The sequence below is a fragment of the Drosophila sechellia genome, chromosome 3R (genome assembly GCF_004382195.2).
Source record: "Drosophila sechellia strain sech25 chromosome 3R, ASM438219v1, whole genome shotgun sequence".
Taxonomy (NCBI): domain Eukaryota; kingdom Metazoa; phylum Arthropoda; class Insecta; order Diptera; family Drosophilidae; genus Drosophila; species Drosophila sechellia.
Genome location: NC_045952.1, coordinates 8299129 through 8317711, shown reverse-complemented (window position 1 = coordinate 8317711; position 18583 = coordinate 8299129). Strand labels below are relative to the sequence as shown.

At 42.2% G+C, this 18583-nt stretch overlaps 2 protein-coding genes across 5 annotated transcripts; one reads left to right on the top strand and one right to left on the bottom strand.

The window, feature by feature from the left end:
* Nucleotides 1-712: 712 nt before the first annotated feature.
* LOC6619283 lies at nt 713-1995 on the bottom strand. The gene is made up of 3 exons (XM_002043464.2): nt 1816-1995; nt 1049-1421; nt 713-981 (listed from the first exon to the last, which is right to left on the bottom strand). Exons 1-3 carry the CDS (start codon nt 1978-1980, stop codon nt 818-820), a joined length of 702 nt encoding a protein of 233 aa, XP_002043500.1. The 5' UTR covers nt 1981-1995; the 3' UTR covers nt 713-817.
* Nucleotides 1996-4052: 2057 nt separating this feature from the next.
* On the top strand, nt 4053-18541 carry LOC6619281 (oxysterol-binding protein-related protein 8). Of its 4 annotated transcripts, XM_032720281.1 has the most exons (10): nt 4053-5270; nt 10273-10374; nt 13417-13466; nt 13996-14142; nt 14199-14430; nt 14599-14835; nt 15829-15995; nt 16059-16237; nt 16304-17497; nt 17568-18541. In XM_032720281.1, exons 1-10 carry the CDS (start codon nt 4838-4840, stop codon nt 17800-17802), a joined length of 2976 nt encoding a protein of 991 aa, XP_032576172.1. In that variant the 5' UTR covers nt 4053-4837; the 3' UTR covers nt 17803-18541. The 4 variants fall into 4 exon arrangements, with proteins under 4 accessions (XP_032576172.1, XP_032576174.1, XP_032576175.1 ...); XM_032720283.1 differs by lacking the exon at nt 10273-10374 and having other exon boundaries at nt 4054-5270; XM_032720284.1 differs by lacking the exons at nt 4053-5270; nt 10273-10374 and adding an exon at nt 12460-12728.
* Nucleotides 18542-18583: the final 42 nt, after the last annotated feature.

The following is an 18583-nucleotide window of genomic DNA, read 5'->3' as shown; positions in this document are numbered from 1 at the left end:
TTTGTTCTTAATAGGTCAATTTTTTTGGAAAATTGGGGACTTAAACAACGAAATTCTTTACAAAAAGATGAATAGCTATTTTCATATTTCATAAATTAAAACAGTGCTAGAAACTTTAACAATCTATTTGGTCAGTGTACTATAACGCAAAACACTTTTGCGGTTAGATGTTTGTGTTTTATTGACATCAGGATCATCAATTAAGCATTAATAAACAAGGTGAAAGCCAACAAAATATTGAAATTTGCAATAAAAACAATCGAACTATAATTAACGTAATTTTCTACTTTATAAATTTTACACACATTTTCTTTAAGTAATAAATTATGTTTCAGTTTCTGGTTAGAACACTGTTAGTAATGCGGCCAATTTTCAAATCTACTTAAAATATTCTACTATTTTGCTTTGTTACTTTGGACTAATAGATATTAGAAGTATTATTGTTATTATTTAAAAATTTCTATTATTTTCTTTGCTGGCTTTTTAGGTCAAAACCCAGCAGAAATACTGTATACCTGAAGGCCGTAGAACATTACCAATTTCAGATTTATAAAATATGTTGCATAGTTTTGGACTTAAAAAATATTGGTTATGATACCATAGCCTATAACATCTGTTTTGTTAATGTATCTAAATGGGATAAGTTCTCAAAATTAAAAAGTAAAAAAACAAATTTCTATAAATAGGAAGCAGCTCCAAGGACCCAATAAAGTAATGTGTAAATGTTCACTCATTTATTTAAAAAACTTTGGCTGACTATTTGGCATTTAGCATTTTCAGACATAAATGGCAGTTCGTATAATTTCAGTCTGGATTTTCAGGCGACTTCGACGGGAGCTACTGGCTCTCCGCCACCGACCAATTCCTTGACCAGGTTGCGACCCCAGTAGATGCTCACATCGGCGCAGTTCTTGAAGGTTTCCTGTGGGCCACAACCCAAGGCTCCGTTACCGGAATTATCGCAGATTCCCCAGTTGTTGGCTGAAATGCACAAGAAGTTCAAGTAATTTTAACTTTAAGTTCCATTTACGTTCTGGCCACCACTTACCGCCCACATAGGTCCAGCGGAGGACGCAGTGAGAGCAGGTGAGACCCTCCGGCAGGACGGCTGTCACTTCGAATTCTCCCATCTGGGTGCCGATATCCTTTCTATCGTTTCCATCGAGGAATCGCAGGCGGTTCTGCTCGAAGCACTCCTCCGACTCGACACCGTAGGCGTCCAGGTTGCACAGGTGGAACTCGAAGTGGCCCAAGTGGTTGGTGGTGATCTTCACGCCCACTGTGATGGTATTGCCAGCCACGTAGCTCCTGGTCACCAAACCGGCTCCACCGATGCTTCCTCCGATCTCATTGGCACGGGGCTGGGCATCCAGGAAGTTGTCGCCGCACAATCCACAGCGACCTCCATTGTTGGACTGCGTCTGCGGTTTTACGAAAACATATTTGTTTATATAGAATACAACATATATTCGTAGCGATGAAATCAGATTAAATCATGGAATACATATTGAAGTCACTAGAACATGCCTAACCAACACTGGAATAAGCTTCTTATTATTTAGTGTTGGTATTCCATATTTGATTTTCATTGAGGATGTCAATGTTTTTAAGGAGGCACTCCGAATAATTTGGTAGTGAATCGTTAAAGAATAATAAATTTAAGATTCTAACTCAAAGCCTTGGCTAACAGTTTTGACCTTTGCTTTAGTCCATTGAAACACCACCATTGAGAATCCTATGCAGGTCCAAGTGCCACTCTAATCTTCAACTATAGTAGATCCTTGCGGTTTCATATCCAATTGATCCGACACTTACGTACAAACCGCCGCAGAAGAGCTCGTTGTCGTTCCAGTTCTGGGGGGCGGATCCATCGTAGCGCCAACGGGAGGATCGGCTGGGCGGGGACAGCATCATGCCGTGGGCGTCGATCTGCTGCAGCCCGATGGCCAGCAGCAAGGTCATGCTGAGCAGATACTTCATGGTGTATATTTGGCTTTCACTTTCACAATGCCACCCGCACGGAGGCACCATGTTTTATATGTGCTCCTGTCCGACTTATCAAACCCATCGGGATCGAGAGTTTTACAGTAGCTCTCATGGCGATAAGAACGTGTGATAACACTCAGTATAAATAATAACTGTTGCAGTTCCTCCAACCACTCGAAATCCGCAGAATCAACACTCCAGATAGGCCCGGTAGGATAACCATCTTCGAGTGGCATAATGAAATATTCATAAAAACGTCGGTCAACCTAAAAGGTATGTAGATCGTAAGTGGCCCGAATAGATACTGTTGAATTCCTAATCACACTCGTGCAATCTGAAGTTCGTTTATTGGATTAAGCGATCTCAAGTATTGCTCATTGATTGTTTGTTTTGGGTTACCGGCTTATCGGTCGGCGATTTCTTTTTTTTAATAAATTCCGTAATTTTTGTTGATAGCAAATACATCTGCTTTGGCCTACTCTTATAAACCTTCCATGATAGCAATATCGCAGTTTTGAAAATAGTTTCAACATGACAACCATTAATTTATGGTCCTACGCGAAGAACCCATTTATTGCTTCCGACATTAAGTTGTTAATTCATTGAAATTAATTAAGTAGTTTCGACAATATTTTATGTTCAAATATTTCTTGAATAAATCAAAAACGAACGACCCATATTTCCGATGACATCTTCTAGATTCACAATGTTAAGCTATTGCTCCTTTCACTCAATCGCATAAATCAATACCATGGGTTCAATTCTAAATTTTATATACAAAGCTAAAAGAAGATGTCCAAGCAAAGGTGATTATATTGACCGGAAGTTGTCAATGCTGTCTCTAAAATAGATCCCATTAAAAATCTATGGAACCATCTTAGTAACATAGAAGATCTAGGAGAGAACGGGACTTTTGGTAGTCGAGTCCTCCAGAAATGTGCGAAAACAGAATAAACTAAGTAAACTTAAATGTAAATGTAAAATTAAATATTTGATTCAAAGCAACTGGAGTGCAAAATTCGAAAAACATTCGGCGGGTTTTATTTCTTAACTTGCTATATTTTATCCAGCTTCCGATGATTCAGCAACCTATTGCACAAACAGAATAAGCCTAAAATAATATAATTATTATTATGTATGAAGGAACAAAATAATATTATTTTCCATTACTAGTCAAGGAAATTAAAATTTCAATGAAAGTACATTTAGTTCTCCAAAATTGGTTCACCCTAACGAAAGCTCGTCCACTGCAAAGAGCGGGCACTGTTATGTTAATGTTAAACTTCAAGTTAACAGTGTCAGTTACCTTTTCTATTCCTAAAAAGGAGAGGAGGAAATTCTCTCTTTTATCGTAAAAATGGACTCACTTCCACAAAAAAAAAAAAATGAGAAATTGTGTCCGACTGGACGCAGACATGGTTTGAACTCCATTTTGAAATCAGCGCCTATATACCGATAATAGATTACAAAAACAATCGATAAGAACAATACGTTTTGTCTCTTCAAAATTTATGCCGTTACCGTTTATAATTTACGTTCACAACATGAACTAAATTTTAATTGTTACAAATTTACGCCTCTTGGTCGACTATATAAAGGCCGGCGAGTTTGACGAGTCAGACCAACAGTCGCGCAGACATATTGGGATAATGGTGAAGAAATTGGCGGGCAGAATTTTGAAATCCTCGAAATCCACTGCCACTGACGTCTTATATCTTGTTGCGTCCCGCCGACAGCAGCTACCTGTCCCCGCCACCACGCACCGACGACACCTTCGTTGTGGTGCAAGGACTGGGACTCGAACTCCAGACTCAGAAGGAAAACATGCTAAACAGATGTACAGATGTTTTTAAAACATGAGCTATCGACTTATCGATACACCTTCGGTGCTACCAGCTGATTGTCCCGGCATTTTATTGTACTAGGTGGCAACTCCAACTTGCTGTAATCCTCCCCAAAAAACAAACGGAACAAAAGGAATAGAAAAACACGAAAAGCTTGTTTCGCTCTTGCACACTTCCAGCGTCTTCTTGGTCGCGTCATGAAAATAATAAATGTAACGCGGGGGGTGGTGACGTCGGCAGTGCTGGATGAGCTCATACGAAAGCGAAAAGAAACAAGTTTAGCTTTTTGGAATACGGGCGACTACGATTGCAGCTTCAGTTTCAGTTGAACGCGAATCGCCAGCGCAGCCGGACCGCGATAGAGACAGAGAGAGCGAGAGCCGCGTAAAGAAAAACGAAAATCGAAAAAGTGTGTGACAAAACGAGTGTGCGATTGTGTTTGTGTGCGTGCGTGTTAGAATTGTATTAGCGTTGGTAACAGTATAAGTACAAGTCTAAGCAGAATCGCGTTTTTTGTTGGTTTTGTTTTTTAATTGGAACCAAGAATATCGAAAAAACAAGCAGATTCCAAGAGCGTGTTACGTGGCCGTCTTTCCAATTGGACAACTGACCAGCTGAGCTGCTGAAAACAGTTCTAAACGGAGACTTGACTACTGAAACATTGAAATACATTGATAATTTAATAATTCCAGGCAAAATCAACTGTAAGAAACCAAAATTCTAGTGCAAAACAAATTAAGAACCTAAGAGTGGGTTAAAACGGTCGAGCGGCTAAAACAAAATCAATAATTGGCCCTGCGTCCGGCCCTGTGTACGTGTGTGTGTTTTTGTGTGCCAGTGTAAGTGTGTGTGTGGTAAGCGTGTGCGCCCGTGTTTGTGAGAACGACAATTGGAGCAATGCCTGCTGATTGATAGCAACCAAAAAAAAAAGGGGGCTGACAAACATATAAAGGAATCAATTAAGCTAAGAATAACCAAACCTAATTAAGTGCAATAACGGAGTGATCATGCAGCAGCCCGCAACGCCCAGCACGCCCGTCAATAATGCACCTTCGGCCACCCCCTCTGCTGCCACCGCACCTGCTGCCTCTGCGCCCGCGGGGGCCAGCAGCACCCCCATACGCATAAACAGTGCCAAACAGCACGGTGCGGCGGGGGGAGGGGATACCCTGGCACATCCCGCCACACCGCACTCGCACTCGATGCCCGGGACGCCGCAACAACAACCGCAGTCCAGTAGCGTGCCCACCGGCGGTCACCTGCTGCAGTTGCAGGCGCCCCTGCCTTCCGCGGGTGGCGGACCGGGGGCCGTGACCCCCTCTGGCCTGTCGTCCATGGGCGCATCGAACCAATCGCTGGGCGTGAGTGTGGGCGCCGCCAGCAGCGTCAGCGGAATCAGCATCACGCCGCCGAATAGCGCCGGACTGCGTCAGTCGACAGGTGAGTGGAACCCCCTTTTACCCGCCCCTCTCTCTGTCGTTGTCGTGTTCTTCTCTCCCTCCCCCTTTCCCTGTCTATCTCTCTCTTTCAATGTCACTTATACACACTTTTCGAATTGATCAATCGCAATCGAATCTAATGCAAACGAAACGATGATTCGCACATGAAAACACACACTCACACAATTGCGGTCAAAGAAATAGCACAAAAGAAGTTTATTTCGCTCACTAATCAAACGTAATTCCCCCAAGAAAATTTCAGACCTAGTTATAGATAATCTTAATCTAAAGTGCTCAATTCTTTGCAAAATTATTCGATTTGCAAGTGAGATAGTGAGATACAATACATAGCCTGTATTTTTAAGGCAGAAAAAAATATATGCCCTTTATTAAAGAATTTTACAATCTTATTTCCTGGATCACAAAATATTTAAAAAATATATGTTTAAATTGCAGCCGCGTCGAGTTAATACACTCGAGTACAGACTTTACGACCTTCTCTCTTATCTAAACTTTTATCGACTCAATCATCAATCACTTATGATACAAACCATCCATAAAGTCATTAACCCAAGTACAGATAGATAACCCCTTAAAATGAAACTTAATAATGAAAAATAAAAATGTCACACAACTAGGAGCTATTGTTTTGACCGCACTTGTACAAGCCATAGATTCCGATTGAAGCTTAGAATTTTGTTTCCGTATGCTGTGTGTGTTTTGCTTGTTTTGATTTCGCTGCTGCTCACATTTCAAAATTCCAGCTCATTCATCAGCCGCTTGCCGGCTAATCCGTAATCCGTGCCCGTACCCCAATCCCGATCCCTCATCCATTCGTAGCTCCAAGCCATCCATCCCGGGGGCCACGTTATCGCTTAACACTCGGCTTTTGTTCGTCATTTAGCGCGCTTCCGCTCTGCGGGCCCATTCAGTCATCCATGTGAGATTTGGTCGCTGTTTGGTGTTAATTGACTTGCATACCAGTTGTCTGAGTGAGTGGCTCTTCTGTCTAAAACTCGTTGGGTTGCTAGGCTACTGGTTTCCCCGGATATTTCGGGGCGTTTATTGCGGTGACTGTCAGTTTGGTTAACTGGCGCTAGCCATTTGCACCTGTGCAAAGGCCACGGATTGCCGTGTTATTTCATATGCTTACAGCTGATTTTTTAATGCATATTTATCCGCTTGGTGTGTGCTCATCTGGCGGAAGTGGGTTTTAATTGACAGGGTAATTAAGTTCTTTGTGCGGATTATACGAGTAATTGAGTTAATAGGCATTCCTCTTTTATTGAAAGGGAAAGTGACAGCCATTCCTCTAAAGCGAAATAATCGGATAAGAAAGCATTTCATTGGCCAAATTGCTCTGGCGTTTTTCAAACTAATATTATTATCTACGTGTTTTTTATGTGTCAAGTGCAAATTACATCAGCTTTTTTAAATGTCGAGATTCTTTCGCTTACTTTCCAAGTAATTTTATTAACTTCCCATACAGATGGCATAAATTTTTTTAATTTATCGCAATATTATGATCTAATTAAAACATTTTTAGCGCCGTTTCTCTTGCTTGTATATATGTTTATATAAACCAAAACAAGTCCATATGTGACGTTCATCTGCTAGTCTATATACAGTTTTTTATGATTTTTCAATTGATTGAGATGAGGTCATTTTCCAGTTGTAGAATCAAGACTATTATTAGTTGCAAGGATTGTGATATATTATATTCATTCTATAGGCAACTTTTAATTGATATAAATATACAATAAAAGCAGAGTTTAATTATAACTACTTTATTGATTTACTTATTATCATTAAAAGCTTGACACTGGTTAACATTTGCACTAGTTTTTGATTTCATATTTGATGTGCTTTATTGATTAGAGAGAAAACTGATAGTTGGGGCTTAGAGTGGCCGATGGGGGTTACCTGGTAACCAATGTCGGTCTACGGGATTTTGCACACGCACCATTTGCTTGGATGTCATTGTTGTTTGTTGCTGTTTTATATGGTTTGCTTTATGGCGTGCAACTGTCATTAATTTTTTTATTCGCATGCTGTATTTCTTTATTGCCCAGATATACATATATCCATAACTAAACACTATCTCCATACAAAATATGACTAGCTATTAATTAGGGTGGACCTGAATAGGGTAGAAGTGAGCAAGTTCAAGGTTAATGTTTTGAAGTTAATTGTTTGCGAAATTATCAAGTATTATTGAAAATATATCTATAACTAAATACTATCTTCTCGCATATTAAATTAGGGTGGACCTTTGTGGTTCAAAGCGTGCCTAGGTGAAGGATTTTATAGTTTATGACTTGCGAAAATTGTTCTTGTACAAACTTAACGATAAGAAAACTCCGTAGTTTAAAAATAATTTTTATTGAGCACCAAAGATTAAGACTTCTTCAAGGTCCACTCTACTGCACCCCGTACCGTGAATATTCGCAATTAGCTGACACAAGCACTCACACTCCTATTCACTTTTCATCCGAATGCGGCTTTATAATTACCATTGTAGTCGCCTCGTCTTTTGCTGTTTATTTTTGCGGCCCCGGGCGATTAGAACAGTCGGTGCGAACAAACAGTACCCGCATGGAAATCTATGCGGAAAACTGCATGTCATAAATGTTCGGAATAGCATACACCTGTCAAACGTGTAAACATACGCGCCACCCCGCACAAACCACCCCTTTCCAATGTCTGGCTTTTGGTATCTGTGCCCCAGAGGTGCAAAAATGGGAAATTGCGTACAAAATAAATAGAGGAAAAATCGATGCATGACTGCATTTTGTCGAGGCTTAAGCGAATTGAATACATTGTGAAATGTGGAACAAGCAATTATGCCAGTTGCCAATTTTGCATAGAGTTGCTATTGCTATATTAAACAATGGTTTAATTATAATATTAGCCTAAAATTATGCAACTATGTCTTTAAGAAAGTAGAACAGTATTAATTACAAATACTGATTAACATATTTTATGGTATACCTAACAAACTTTTTAAGTTTGTAGGTACTAAAAGTTCGAAACGAGGATGAAATTCTTTTTAGAAGAACCCATTTTTTTGGCTACATTTTCGTAGCTTAAAAAGTGGGCCTTCGTGAAGGACGAAAATGAAGAATGCAGGGTCAGTTGGGGGATTGCACCACCCCTTTTTCACCCGCGTTCTATTTTTGTTTTCGCTGAAAATTGCGGCCCTCTCCAAAAGGTCAAAAGTGAGATACGGAACGCAGAGCAGAGATGCAGCTTACACAGAAAATAACAACTATCGAAATTTAAGCACTTTTATATATTTTTTATTAGAAAAAACAATTAGAGAGGCATATTTTCGCAAGTGCATATTGTAACTTTGCTCTTTAATGTTGGATAAAATTTAACAAAAATGTAAAGTATAAATGTGTAGTAATATTTTTTGCCGTGTACGTAGGGATTAAGTCGGATAATGCTATTTACATCCGCATTTGCATATTGAACGAGTCACGTGATTGTGTGCGTTCCTTCCTGTAAGTGTAAAGGTGTGTCTGTGTTGCAATGAATATTTTATAGCATGCTTTTGGGCAAATTACCGTCCGATAAATAAAACATTAGACAGACGCAATGGATAGATGGTTGAGTGTTTCCATTGGCAAACCCCCTATTGAACTTTAGCACTTCTTAAGTGAAGTTTCTAGTTTAAGTTGAAGTCCCTATACATGTGTGTTGACCATAAAATATAGTGACCGACCGACCAAACACACACGCTCACACTAAAAGCCAACTAAATTGTAATTGGATTACGTAAAAAAGAAGCAACGAAATATATTTTGTGGCGGGGTCAACGAGGTTGGGGGTCATTTAGAGCGGCGCCATTTCAGCGGCCAAAAATGACGTCATTTCGGGCCAAGCCCAGCGGCCAACTCAAAATTGCACTTTCTGTGTGTTGCATCAGCTGGAATCCTTGGGAACAGTCTCACTCCAAAAAAAATCTATTTAATTATTTGATTAAAAATTTAGTTTTATTTAGTTTGCATTCAATTTTTTGTTTATTTATTATGTAAATGGCTTCATAAACTATTTGTAATTTATTTCCTACTTAAACGTAGAATATGCCTTAAATCATAAGTGATATTCACATTGTTTCTCAGCGTGCAGGGTTAATATGTACAAAACGACTTTGGCGTTGAACCCTGAACTATTGGCAACAACGAAGGCGTGTTCTAATTGCGTAAATTGATTGCTGGCAAGGCGTTGGCGCTTTATTTTAAATCAATCAGGGCACTGTATTGTCTCTAGCCATCCTATCGCCATTCTATCCCATCCGGATCTGCATAGCCATCGCAGTCTTAATTACCGCCAGCCGGGCTGGCGCCTCCTTGGCGCTTCAGCTCCAGCTGCGTGCCGAGCTCATGTCCGATAGCAGACAATTGATGAGGGGCCATAATTAAGGCCGTAATGGTAATGGATGGGCTCGATGGCGTTGGCTCTAGTCTGCCTCACGCCCCCGATTGGATCAAGGGGGCTTGGGCTTAGTCCTGTCAAGGATTGAGTGCTCTAAACTGTGTTAAACTCAACTAGAGGCAATCGAAGTCAGTATTAAGTGTTTTGATAACTTTGAATTAAACCACACACATATCTGGCTAACAGATCTCCCAAATAACTTGTACTGTCCAGAATTTATACAGAAATAACCATGCACTTTAAGCATTATAATAGTTACTTTTCGTTTAGATACTACATAGATATGTATATTTACATCACACTCTGATGACTCTTCAATGGATTTGTGTGTTTAAGTTTGTTGTCCTGATGTCATGCTGTGTGTTTCGTGTGCCAAAGTTTTCCGTCTTCAGTTGTACAATTTGTCGTTGTCTATGTGTCGTGCGTAAACGTAAAGCTGTCTGTTCCAGTGACCTAAGATCTATAAGCCCCTAATCTATAATATATATCTATATATCAATATACAAATTGCTCGCTTTCTCTTTCTCCCCGTATGTATGTGTGTGCTGCTAACTGCTCCTCAGTATTCGATTTCAAATTCAAACGGCGACCTTCGCTAAAAGTGCTCATGACCAAACTTCCGTCCACGGACAGTTTGAGCAACAGTCCGGCGCCATCATCGCCAGGTGAAGTTCCAAAAGAAAAAATTAAATTAAAAAATCCAGCACTACATTTAAAAAAGTAGACCAATATCATTTTGATTCGTCATTCATTAGCTTTTAGTTTCTTTCATAATTTAATTATCGTTTCAACTATCATGCATCGATTGATTATCGCCAAACTTATCGTTGGGTTTTGATCTTTGCCATTAAGACTGAAATCATCTGATTTTTCGTTTCGTATTTAGCTTTGCCTATTAAAAATTCTATTCGCATGTTAGTAATTATATTCACCAACTGCTTCCCACACAAAATTCAAATTATTAATCATCACATTTGATCAATTATTGGGTTATACAACATCCGCCGCATTAAAGCATCCATTATCGGAAATAAAAAGTATATTAACCTATTCGATCGGCACGATCCCAAGACCCATTTATCGATCGAGGGGTTTTGAAATTTAAGTTCCTTCCATGTTTTAGTTCCACAACTAGCACGTTCGTAATGCTCATGGTTATCACCTGATCCCGCATACCAAGTAAATAGAACCTGGCCAACGGCGAACTTCTATGCATTTCCATATGGCGGCGGATTCGCCACGAGTTCCCCACCCAAGAGAACCCCTTTGCCAACCCAGCCATGCGTTTCCATTTTCGTGTGACGCATTTTGGCTTTTATTTTTGTTTAGAGCTTTTGTTGCGCTTTTTTGTGCCATTGTTTTTGGCGCATTATTATCAAACAATTTTGCGATTGGTCGGTGCGAGAGTATGATTAATAGTGCTTAAAGTGCCCCGCCACTCAACTTTTGCCCCATGTGGATGGATAAATGCTTTCATGGCAATCATATCTTATCAACCCAAAGTTAAAACATTCATAACAGCTTTACAACCCGAAAGTTTTGCTCTGTGATAAGAACTAAATGGGCCGCGTACATGGAAAAACCGTAACCGGTTTTAATCATAAGAAAATAATGGTCAAGGATTGAGAGCCATGAAGGGGTTTTTAGAAAAATCGATTGAGTCATCCGCGCGGTGCCTGATCTATTGGACTCGAGATATGACAAGTCATTTCACTCCCGGCAAACGTTTTCACCTTATCTATGGCTGATAAGATCCACAGACATGTTCTGATTTCAGTGATGAGTAATAGTGAGTATTTAGATATCAACTCTGCACACCTGGCCTTTTTTGGGGATCCTTTTCACTTCAAGGCCCTCAAAATATTCAACAGGTGTCAAGGGATTGCTACCTATGGTGGGCCCAAAAAAGCATTATCAGAATGGCATAATTATGATATATTTTGCAGGTGTTTCTTTGGGCTTTGGCCACATTTATTCATTGTCAATAGAACGTTGTCAAACAGTAAGGCCAGAAAATAAGTAGTAAGTCTTTGGAATTATTATCTTTACTGGTCCCGTAAATGTTTTTATAACTTTCTGGAATTTTTTGTGCGCTGGAGTTGGCTAGATTTGGCTCTAGGTTTTGGGTTTTTGTAAATATATATCTTGATTTAAAAGAAACACAAGCAACATACATTATTTCTTTAGTTACTCTACTATTGCTAAATTAAATGCGATAATATTGGAAGCTATCCTCCTTTCCATTCAATTGTGAAAGCTCCGCATTGGGATAGGTTAAAATGATCTTATCGCGCGGAAGCACAAATAATCCGCCTTATAGGGGGTCTAGCACTCTCAAACATCTTGATGGTGAGATCATATAGTAGTTAGAGTTGCTAATAGTCCCGTATATATCCCGCTCTCTCGTGTGGATATATGTATATGTGCTTGAAAGAGAGCGCAGTCGGCGTTGATATCGTTATCTGAGCAGAAAAAGCACACAAAGTATCTATATATCTACGCGTGAGTGTTGCGAACTGGCGACGGCGATGATCCTCTCATTTCAGATATTTTGTCTTGGCAAACATCGCTATATCTTTCGGTTTTTGTCAAAAATATATGACGAAAGCCAGATAATTGCCGAAGTGGTGGGCTGGTGGGCCTCTGCCGCTGCGCTGCCCTGGTACTTTTGTCATTTGCCCCTGGGGCTTTTGTTGTGTTGGTGCTTTTGTGTGCGCGCCTTGCGAGCGGCAGACTCAATATATCTCAATCAGTCGGCGAGCGGCCAGCGGACGAGCGGCAGGCAGAAAATTGAACAAAAATAAAAGAAGGCATAGACAAAATATAAATAAAAAATAAAATAAAGCAGAGCAGAGTGGACGGCGTCTCTGAATCGGTTCTCGCATCACGCATACGCCATGTAGTGCCGACCTGTGAAACGTGAATGAGCGAAACAAAACAAAATATGCAAAAATAAATAGAAACGCACTTTGGAAATACAGTTTGGAGCGGCGTCGCCTGGTCATGAATCTCCTACAAAGCAAGTGACAATATTTAAGGGAATTATAATTAATTCTTCGAGTTTTTCACGCGCATATGTGTGTTTGGTTTTGCATACTAAGAGACTGGCTCTTTTCGGAGGCCTTTATTTATAGCCGAGCAATAAAAATAATTAATAAGAATGCGAAAGACGCGAGGGCAGCGGTCGTTTGGTGATGATTAAAGTGCAAGTGCCAGATACTTGACAATGCCAGAGAGTTCTCGAGACCCCAAGACCCCAAGACCCCAAGACCTCAGAGATACAGAGCGCATCTTTCCCCGATGAGGTTGTAGCGAGTGTATATGTGTATCTTGCTAAATAAAATAAAACATATTTGTAAAATAAATAAACCGCTGCCCCCTTGAGCATCGCACCTTGAGATATTGTGCGCGTTTTTCCTCTCTGTTTTCAGTTGATTATGCTTCGCACTTTTCGCGCTTTTCCCCATTGTTGTGCCTTTTGTTTGGTCTCTGGTTTTTTTCGAATTCGTAAATAGGCGATGGAAAAGTTCCCAAACAAAAAAGTAATAAAATATAAGTCTACTACTTCCTTCATTGCTAGATCGTTTAGATACTTCTCGGAATTCCGAATTCAAATCATCATGTTTGCCACAAACTTCGTACACACACAACTCCCATGATACTTGGATCCTAACCAGAAAACACAACTATGATCTTTCGCATTACAGGAATCGCCAATTGGGCCTCAGACAATCGGGATGGCAATGTGGCAGATAAGGCAAGTAATATGTAATATCTATGTACATATATAACTTTAATTTTGAGCCGTTAAACCGTGTCGTATGTGTATGAAATCTGGGTTATTTATGGGGAGGGCACATAGATAAGAGTTGCTACGCTTCGTTGTTGTCTAATTTAGTTATAATCGATTGGCTGGCGGTGTGATAAATAGTAAGAAATACTCGTATGCCGCCTGGGTTCCCGAACATGCCACGTGTCACATTCTAACATAAAGGTGACACATTTTTTACTTTTATTCGGTAGCTAAGCAAATTATAAATGCTAATTAGATTAACAATGCGTTTCGGATTTCACCCTAGAACATTTAAAGCTTAATGGGCAATTGTAGCCGAACTTTTGACGTAAGCGCATGCAAAAAATATTACCGAAAAGCGAGCAATATTACGAAATAGGGCAATGCATTTGAAGTATATTAATATATTTCACTGCTGCAGGGAGACAAAGGTTTCAAAGCTAGTATTATTATAAATATTTAATTTCAATCTAATACATGTTACCATCCACAGTCAGCTGCTGATGCCGCTAAACTCAACAGGAAAGAATCCTACAAGGCGCAGAGGAAGAACTACCGGCGGGAGAAGAAACGAGTGGCCAGTGAGCTGATGAATTCCCTGCAGGATCCTGCGGTTATAGTGCTGGCAGATTGGCTAAAGGTGAGTCTAAATGATATTAGCCCATTAGCATTTTAGTTATGTCAATCCCTTTTTAGGTTCGTGGCACACTTAAGTCCTGGACGAAACTGTGGTGCGTTTTGAAGCCTGGCCTACTGCTGATTTACAAGAGCCAAAAGACCAAGAGCAGCCACTGGGTGGGCACGGTGATGCTCACCTCCTGCCAGGTGATCGAGCGCCCGAGCAAAAAGGATGGCTTCTGCTTCAAGCTCTTCCATCCCCTGGAACAGTCCATTTGGGCGCCGCGCGGTCCTGACAAGGAAACCATCGGTAAAAAGATGTTTAAAGATTCGTTTATACTTCGCTATGTTTACTAGCTTTCATTTATTAAAGTAACTGTTGTACTGCATTGTGATATTATGGAAGTATCTATTTACTTAGAATATATGTTTATAAACTTCTTATGAGGCAGTTACTAATTAACTATCTTTCGTTAAGGTGCTGTGGTCCAGCCGTTGCCAACAGCTTACCTGATTTTTCGAGCTCCCAGTCAGGCGGCCGGCAAGTGCTGGATGGATGCCCTGGAGCTGTCCCTGAGATGTTCGGCCCTCCTGTTGCGTTCGAATAGCAGTACGGGCACTGCTCCAACGTCCAGCTATATGGGCGAACCGCTGCCTGTTTCCCACGAGACGCAGTGGTCGGAGGCGGACTACGAGAAGCACTTCAACGATCACGGTAAGTGGGCGCAGTTCCTGGCACTGCCATCGGCCGAGGTGGACACCTCGCGCTCCGACACCAGCCTGTCCGCACCGCGGACACCCACTCCACTGCTGCAGCAGCTCTACAGCAGTGCCGTTAGCAACTGGGAGCGCACCAAGCGACTGCCACGTTTCGGCCATCAATCGGAGCAGCGAAAGACCTCGTACAGCGATGCCTCCAGTGCAGAGCAGGGCCTGGGCGTCGGATTGACCCTGCTTCAGCGCAAGCGGCGCCACTTGAGCCCCATGAGCAAGTCCATGTCCCTGGGAGCTACTATGTGCAACAGCAGCTCTAGCGAGGATGAGGACGAGGGTTATAACCACAGCCAGACGGGCCTGCGTCCTGTGAGCGCTCCGCCCGATTGTCTAATGATGCCGCGCTTTCGTCTGAACGTGAAGGGTGAAAACGCCCCCTCTTTGCTGTTGTTTTACTTAGATGTTCATTATTTGTGGGGAAGCATATTAGAAGATTTTGTATTTTGATTGTTAAATAGTTCTTGACTGACATACATTTTAACTTGTTTATTGTAAATTTACATATCTTTGTAAAGTGTAAATCTAGTGAGTCATGAACAAGAAGCAGTTACTATAAATCTTGAATTTTATTATGATATTCAAAGCCTTTGAATAGTTTCTGTTTGTTATAACAAAAAAATGTTTAATTTCAAGACTTCCAACTTGTTCTCCCCCCAAGTTAGCTAGTTACCATCAGAGATTATTTTGTATATTCAAAATTATTTTGTATATTCACCGCCTTGCATTGGGACCCAGTATCCCAAGTTTTATCTTCGATTTGATCCATACATATGGTTTATCCTAGCGCTAAATACCCTTTACAGTATTCTGCTTTTGTGCCCGTGCGTCGGGCGGGAAATTCTACCCTGATTTTCGCCAGATTCAGGCTGCTAGAGAAATGTCTGTGATTTATTTTTATCTGCCCTTACAATAACCTGTTCGAATGACTTTTCAGATTTGGACGCTGACAGCCAGAATGAAGCACCCAATGCCGTCATGTCTGGTCTGGAGTCGGAATCCGAATCGGATCCGGCAGAGCCGGCGCAGGAGGATGTCGTTGATGTTGATCAGCAGTGTGTGGAGACCTCGTATGTGCCCTTCACTGAGGAGGAGTTTGGCGAGGTGAGCTAACAAGTTCTTTAAAGCGAATATTTGACCTAACCAACATCTAATATTTATTTCTAGCAAGGGGAGCAGGTAGAGGAGTTGGCAGAGGAGAACAAGAGCCTAATTTGGTGCATTGTCAAGCAGGTGCGACCGGGAATGGATTTGAGCAAGGTAGTACTACCCACATTTATCCTGGAGCCCCGCTCATTCCTGGACAAGTTATCCGACTCGTATTACCATGCGGACTTGCTCTCAAAGTGCGTTTTCCTAGCGTACCCATAACATCAACGATATATCAACTAGTAATCTTTTTTCGATCCCAGGGCCGTTCAGGAGGATGACGCGTTCACACGCATGAAGCTTGTAGTGCAATGGTACCTGTCCAGCTTTTACAAGAAACCCAAGGGCCTAAAGAAGCCCTACAATCCGATTCTGGGCGAGAGGTTCCGTTGCTATTGGCAGCATCCCAGTGGCAGCCGAACCTTTTACATTGCAGAGCAGGTGTCGCACCATCCGCCCGTGTCGGCATTCTACGTAACGAACCGCGAGGACGGCTTCAGCATCACCTGCTCCATCCTGGCGAAATCGAAGTTCTACGGCAACAGCACTTCGGCGGTGCTTGAGGGCGCTGCCACAATGACGTTGCTGCCGCGCGGTGAGTGTTACACGGCCACAACGCCGTACGCCCACTGCAAGGGCATCCTGATGGGCACGCTCTCCATGGAGCTGGGTGGCAAGATCAACATCGAGTGTGAGAACACCGGTTACAGAACGGAGCTGGAATTCAAGCTGAAGCCGTTCCTCGGAGGAGCGGACGCCACCAATGTGGTAGTCGGCAAGATCAAGCTGGGCAAGGAAACGCTGGCCACCATCAATGGTCACTGGGACAAGGAGTGTCGCGTAAAGGACTCCAAGACGGGAGAGGAAACGGTATTGTTCAAGGTGGATGCTGAGACACGTTCCAAGCGTCTCACCCGCTACATGGTGCCGCTGGACCTACAAGAGCCCAACGAATCGCAGCGCCTGTGGCAGCGAGTCTCCGAAGCGATTGCCAATGAGGATCAGGTTGCCGCCACAGAGGAGAAGACCGTACTCGAGGAGCGCCAGCGAGCTGATGCCAAGGAGCGGCTCAGCTCCGACTCTGTCCATATGCCCGATCTCTTCGAGCTGGACAGCTACGGTCAATGGCTGTACAAGTACGCCGATCTGCGGCCCTGGGACTCGCGCAACGATGTGCGGCAGTACGAGTGCCAGTTCAAGGTCCTGACCCAGACGCGTCACAAGTCCGTGCCCATTGTCCATGGGGCCGAGATGATCCACCCCCTGCGCAGCTCCATCGAGACATTATCCCGCACCCAAAGACAATCGCCAGCTGGGCAGCCCTTACCGTCGGGCGGCTCCGCGGTGCCCAAGGCCAAGAATAAGAGCTTGGTGCTGGCGCCGCGCGACACCAACTCTGACTCCAGTCAGTCGCCGCAGGGAGCGGTCAAGCGCAGCTCCTCCAGCGCCATTAAGCAGTGAGTAGTTTGTTAAACCGAACACCTTTGAGAATAATTTCATATCTAATTGTGATTATCCCTTTTGTAGACTTACTCTGGCCGTGGACCAGGTGAACCGGGTGCTGGAGCAGCATACCCGACAGCTGAACGAGATCAGCCGGCGCCTGGAGCGCATGCAGTACTCGCCCCCGCCTAGTAACATGAGTGCGCATTCGCTTCATATGTTGGGCGGCGGCGTTTCGCAGTCGACGGTGATCAAGTCGTTAATCTACGCTCTGATCGGGCTGGCCTTCAGCCTGATCCTGCGCTGGCTGTTCAAGTAGATTGGCGAAGTCGTTGTTGGTGTCATTTCGTTTAGGATTATGAAAAGTTTTGGTCAACTATAGATCCATATGCATATATATATATATAAATATATATCTATATATACATACACACCCTAGAGTACAGACAACGTATATATACTTTACTGAATTGTACATTTGGTCCTACTCAAATGCCTTCGCACGCTGCCAGAGATTTAGGCCCGACGGAGGCGCGTGGCCAGAACATCCGTTGTGAGAAAGTCTAATCACGAACTATGTCTAGGATTAAGTGTTTGTCTTATGTAAGTCTCTCCCGCAGACAAAGTCCATGTGCAAATCTCTTCCCCTTTTAGCCTTGGAAATTCCTTTATCGAGATAAAACGTCTGGGTAGGTTAGGATGTCGTCGGAGATATACATTTATATCAAAATATACACATACGTACGAGTAGATGCACCAGATTTCGTAAAAATTCCAATTTAAACGATGCTACTACGAAGCTAGTTCGCTTATCCTTTCCTTCGATAGACAGTTAATATTAAATGACACGATTTAGGGTGAACGACGAACGAACAATGCTCGAGAGGCTCTCTGCCCCATAAAGCACCACTTATACACAGTGCAACATACCTTAGAGATTTAATGCGAGAAGTGCTTATAGTAATTACTTTTAGTGTCTCCTGTACACGAACTGTTTTTCCTCTTCCCAATTACCTGCATACTTAGAATTTAATAAACTTTCCCCACTTTAAATCAAATCAAACGTGTTTTCATCTGGGCAAAGTGGTAATTGCTATCGT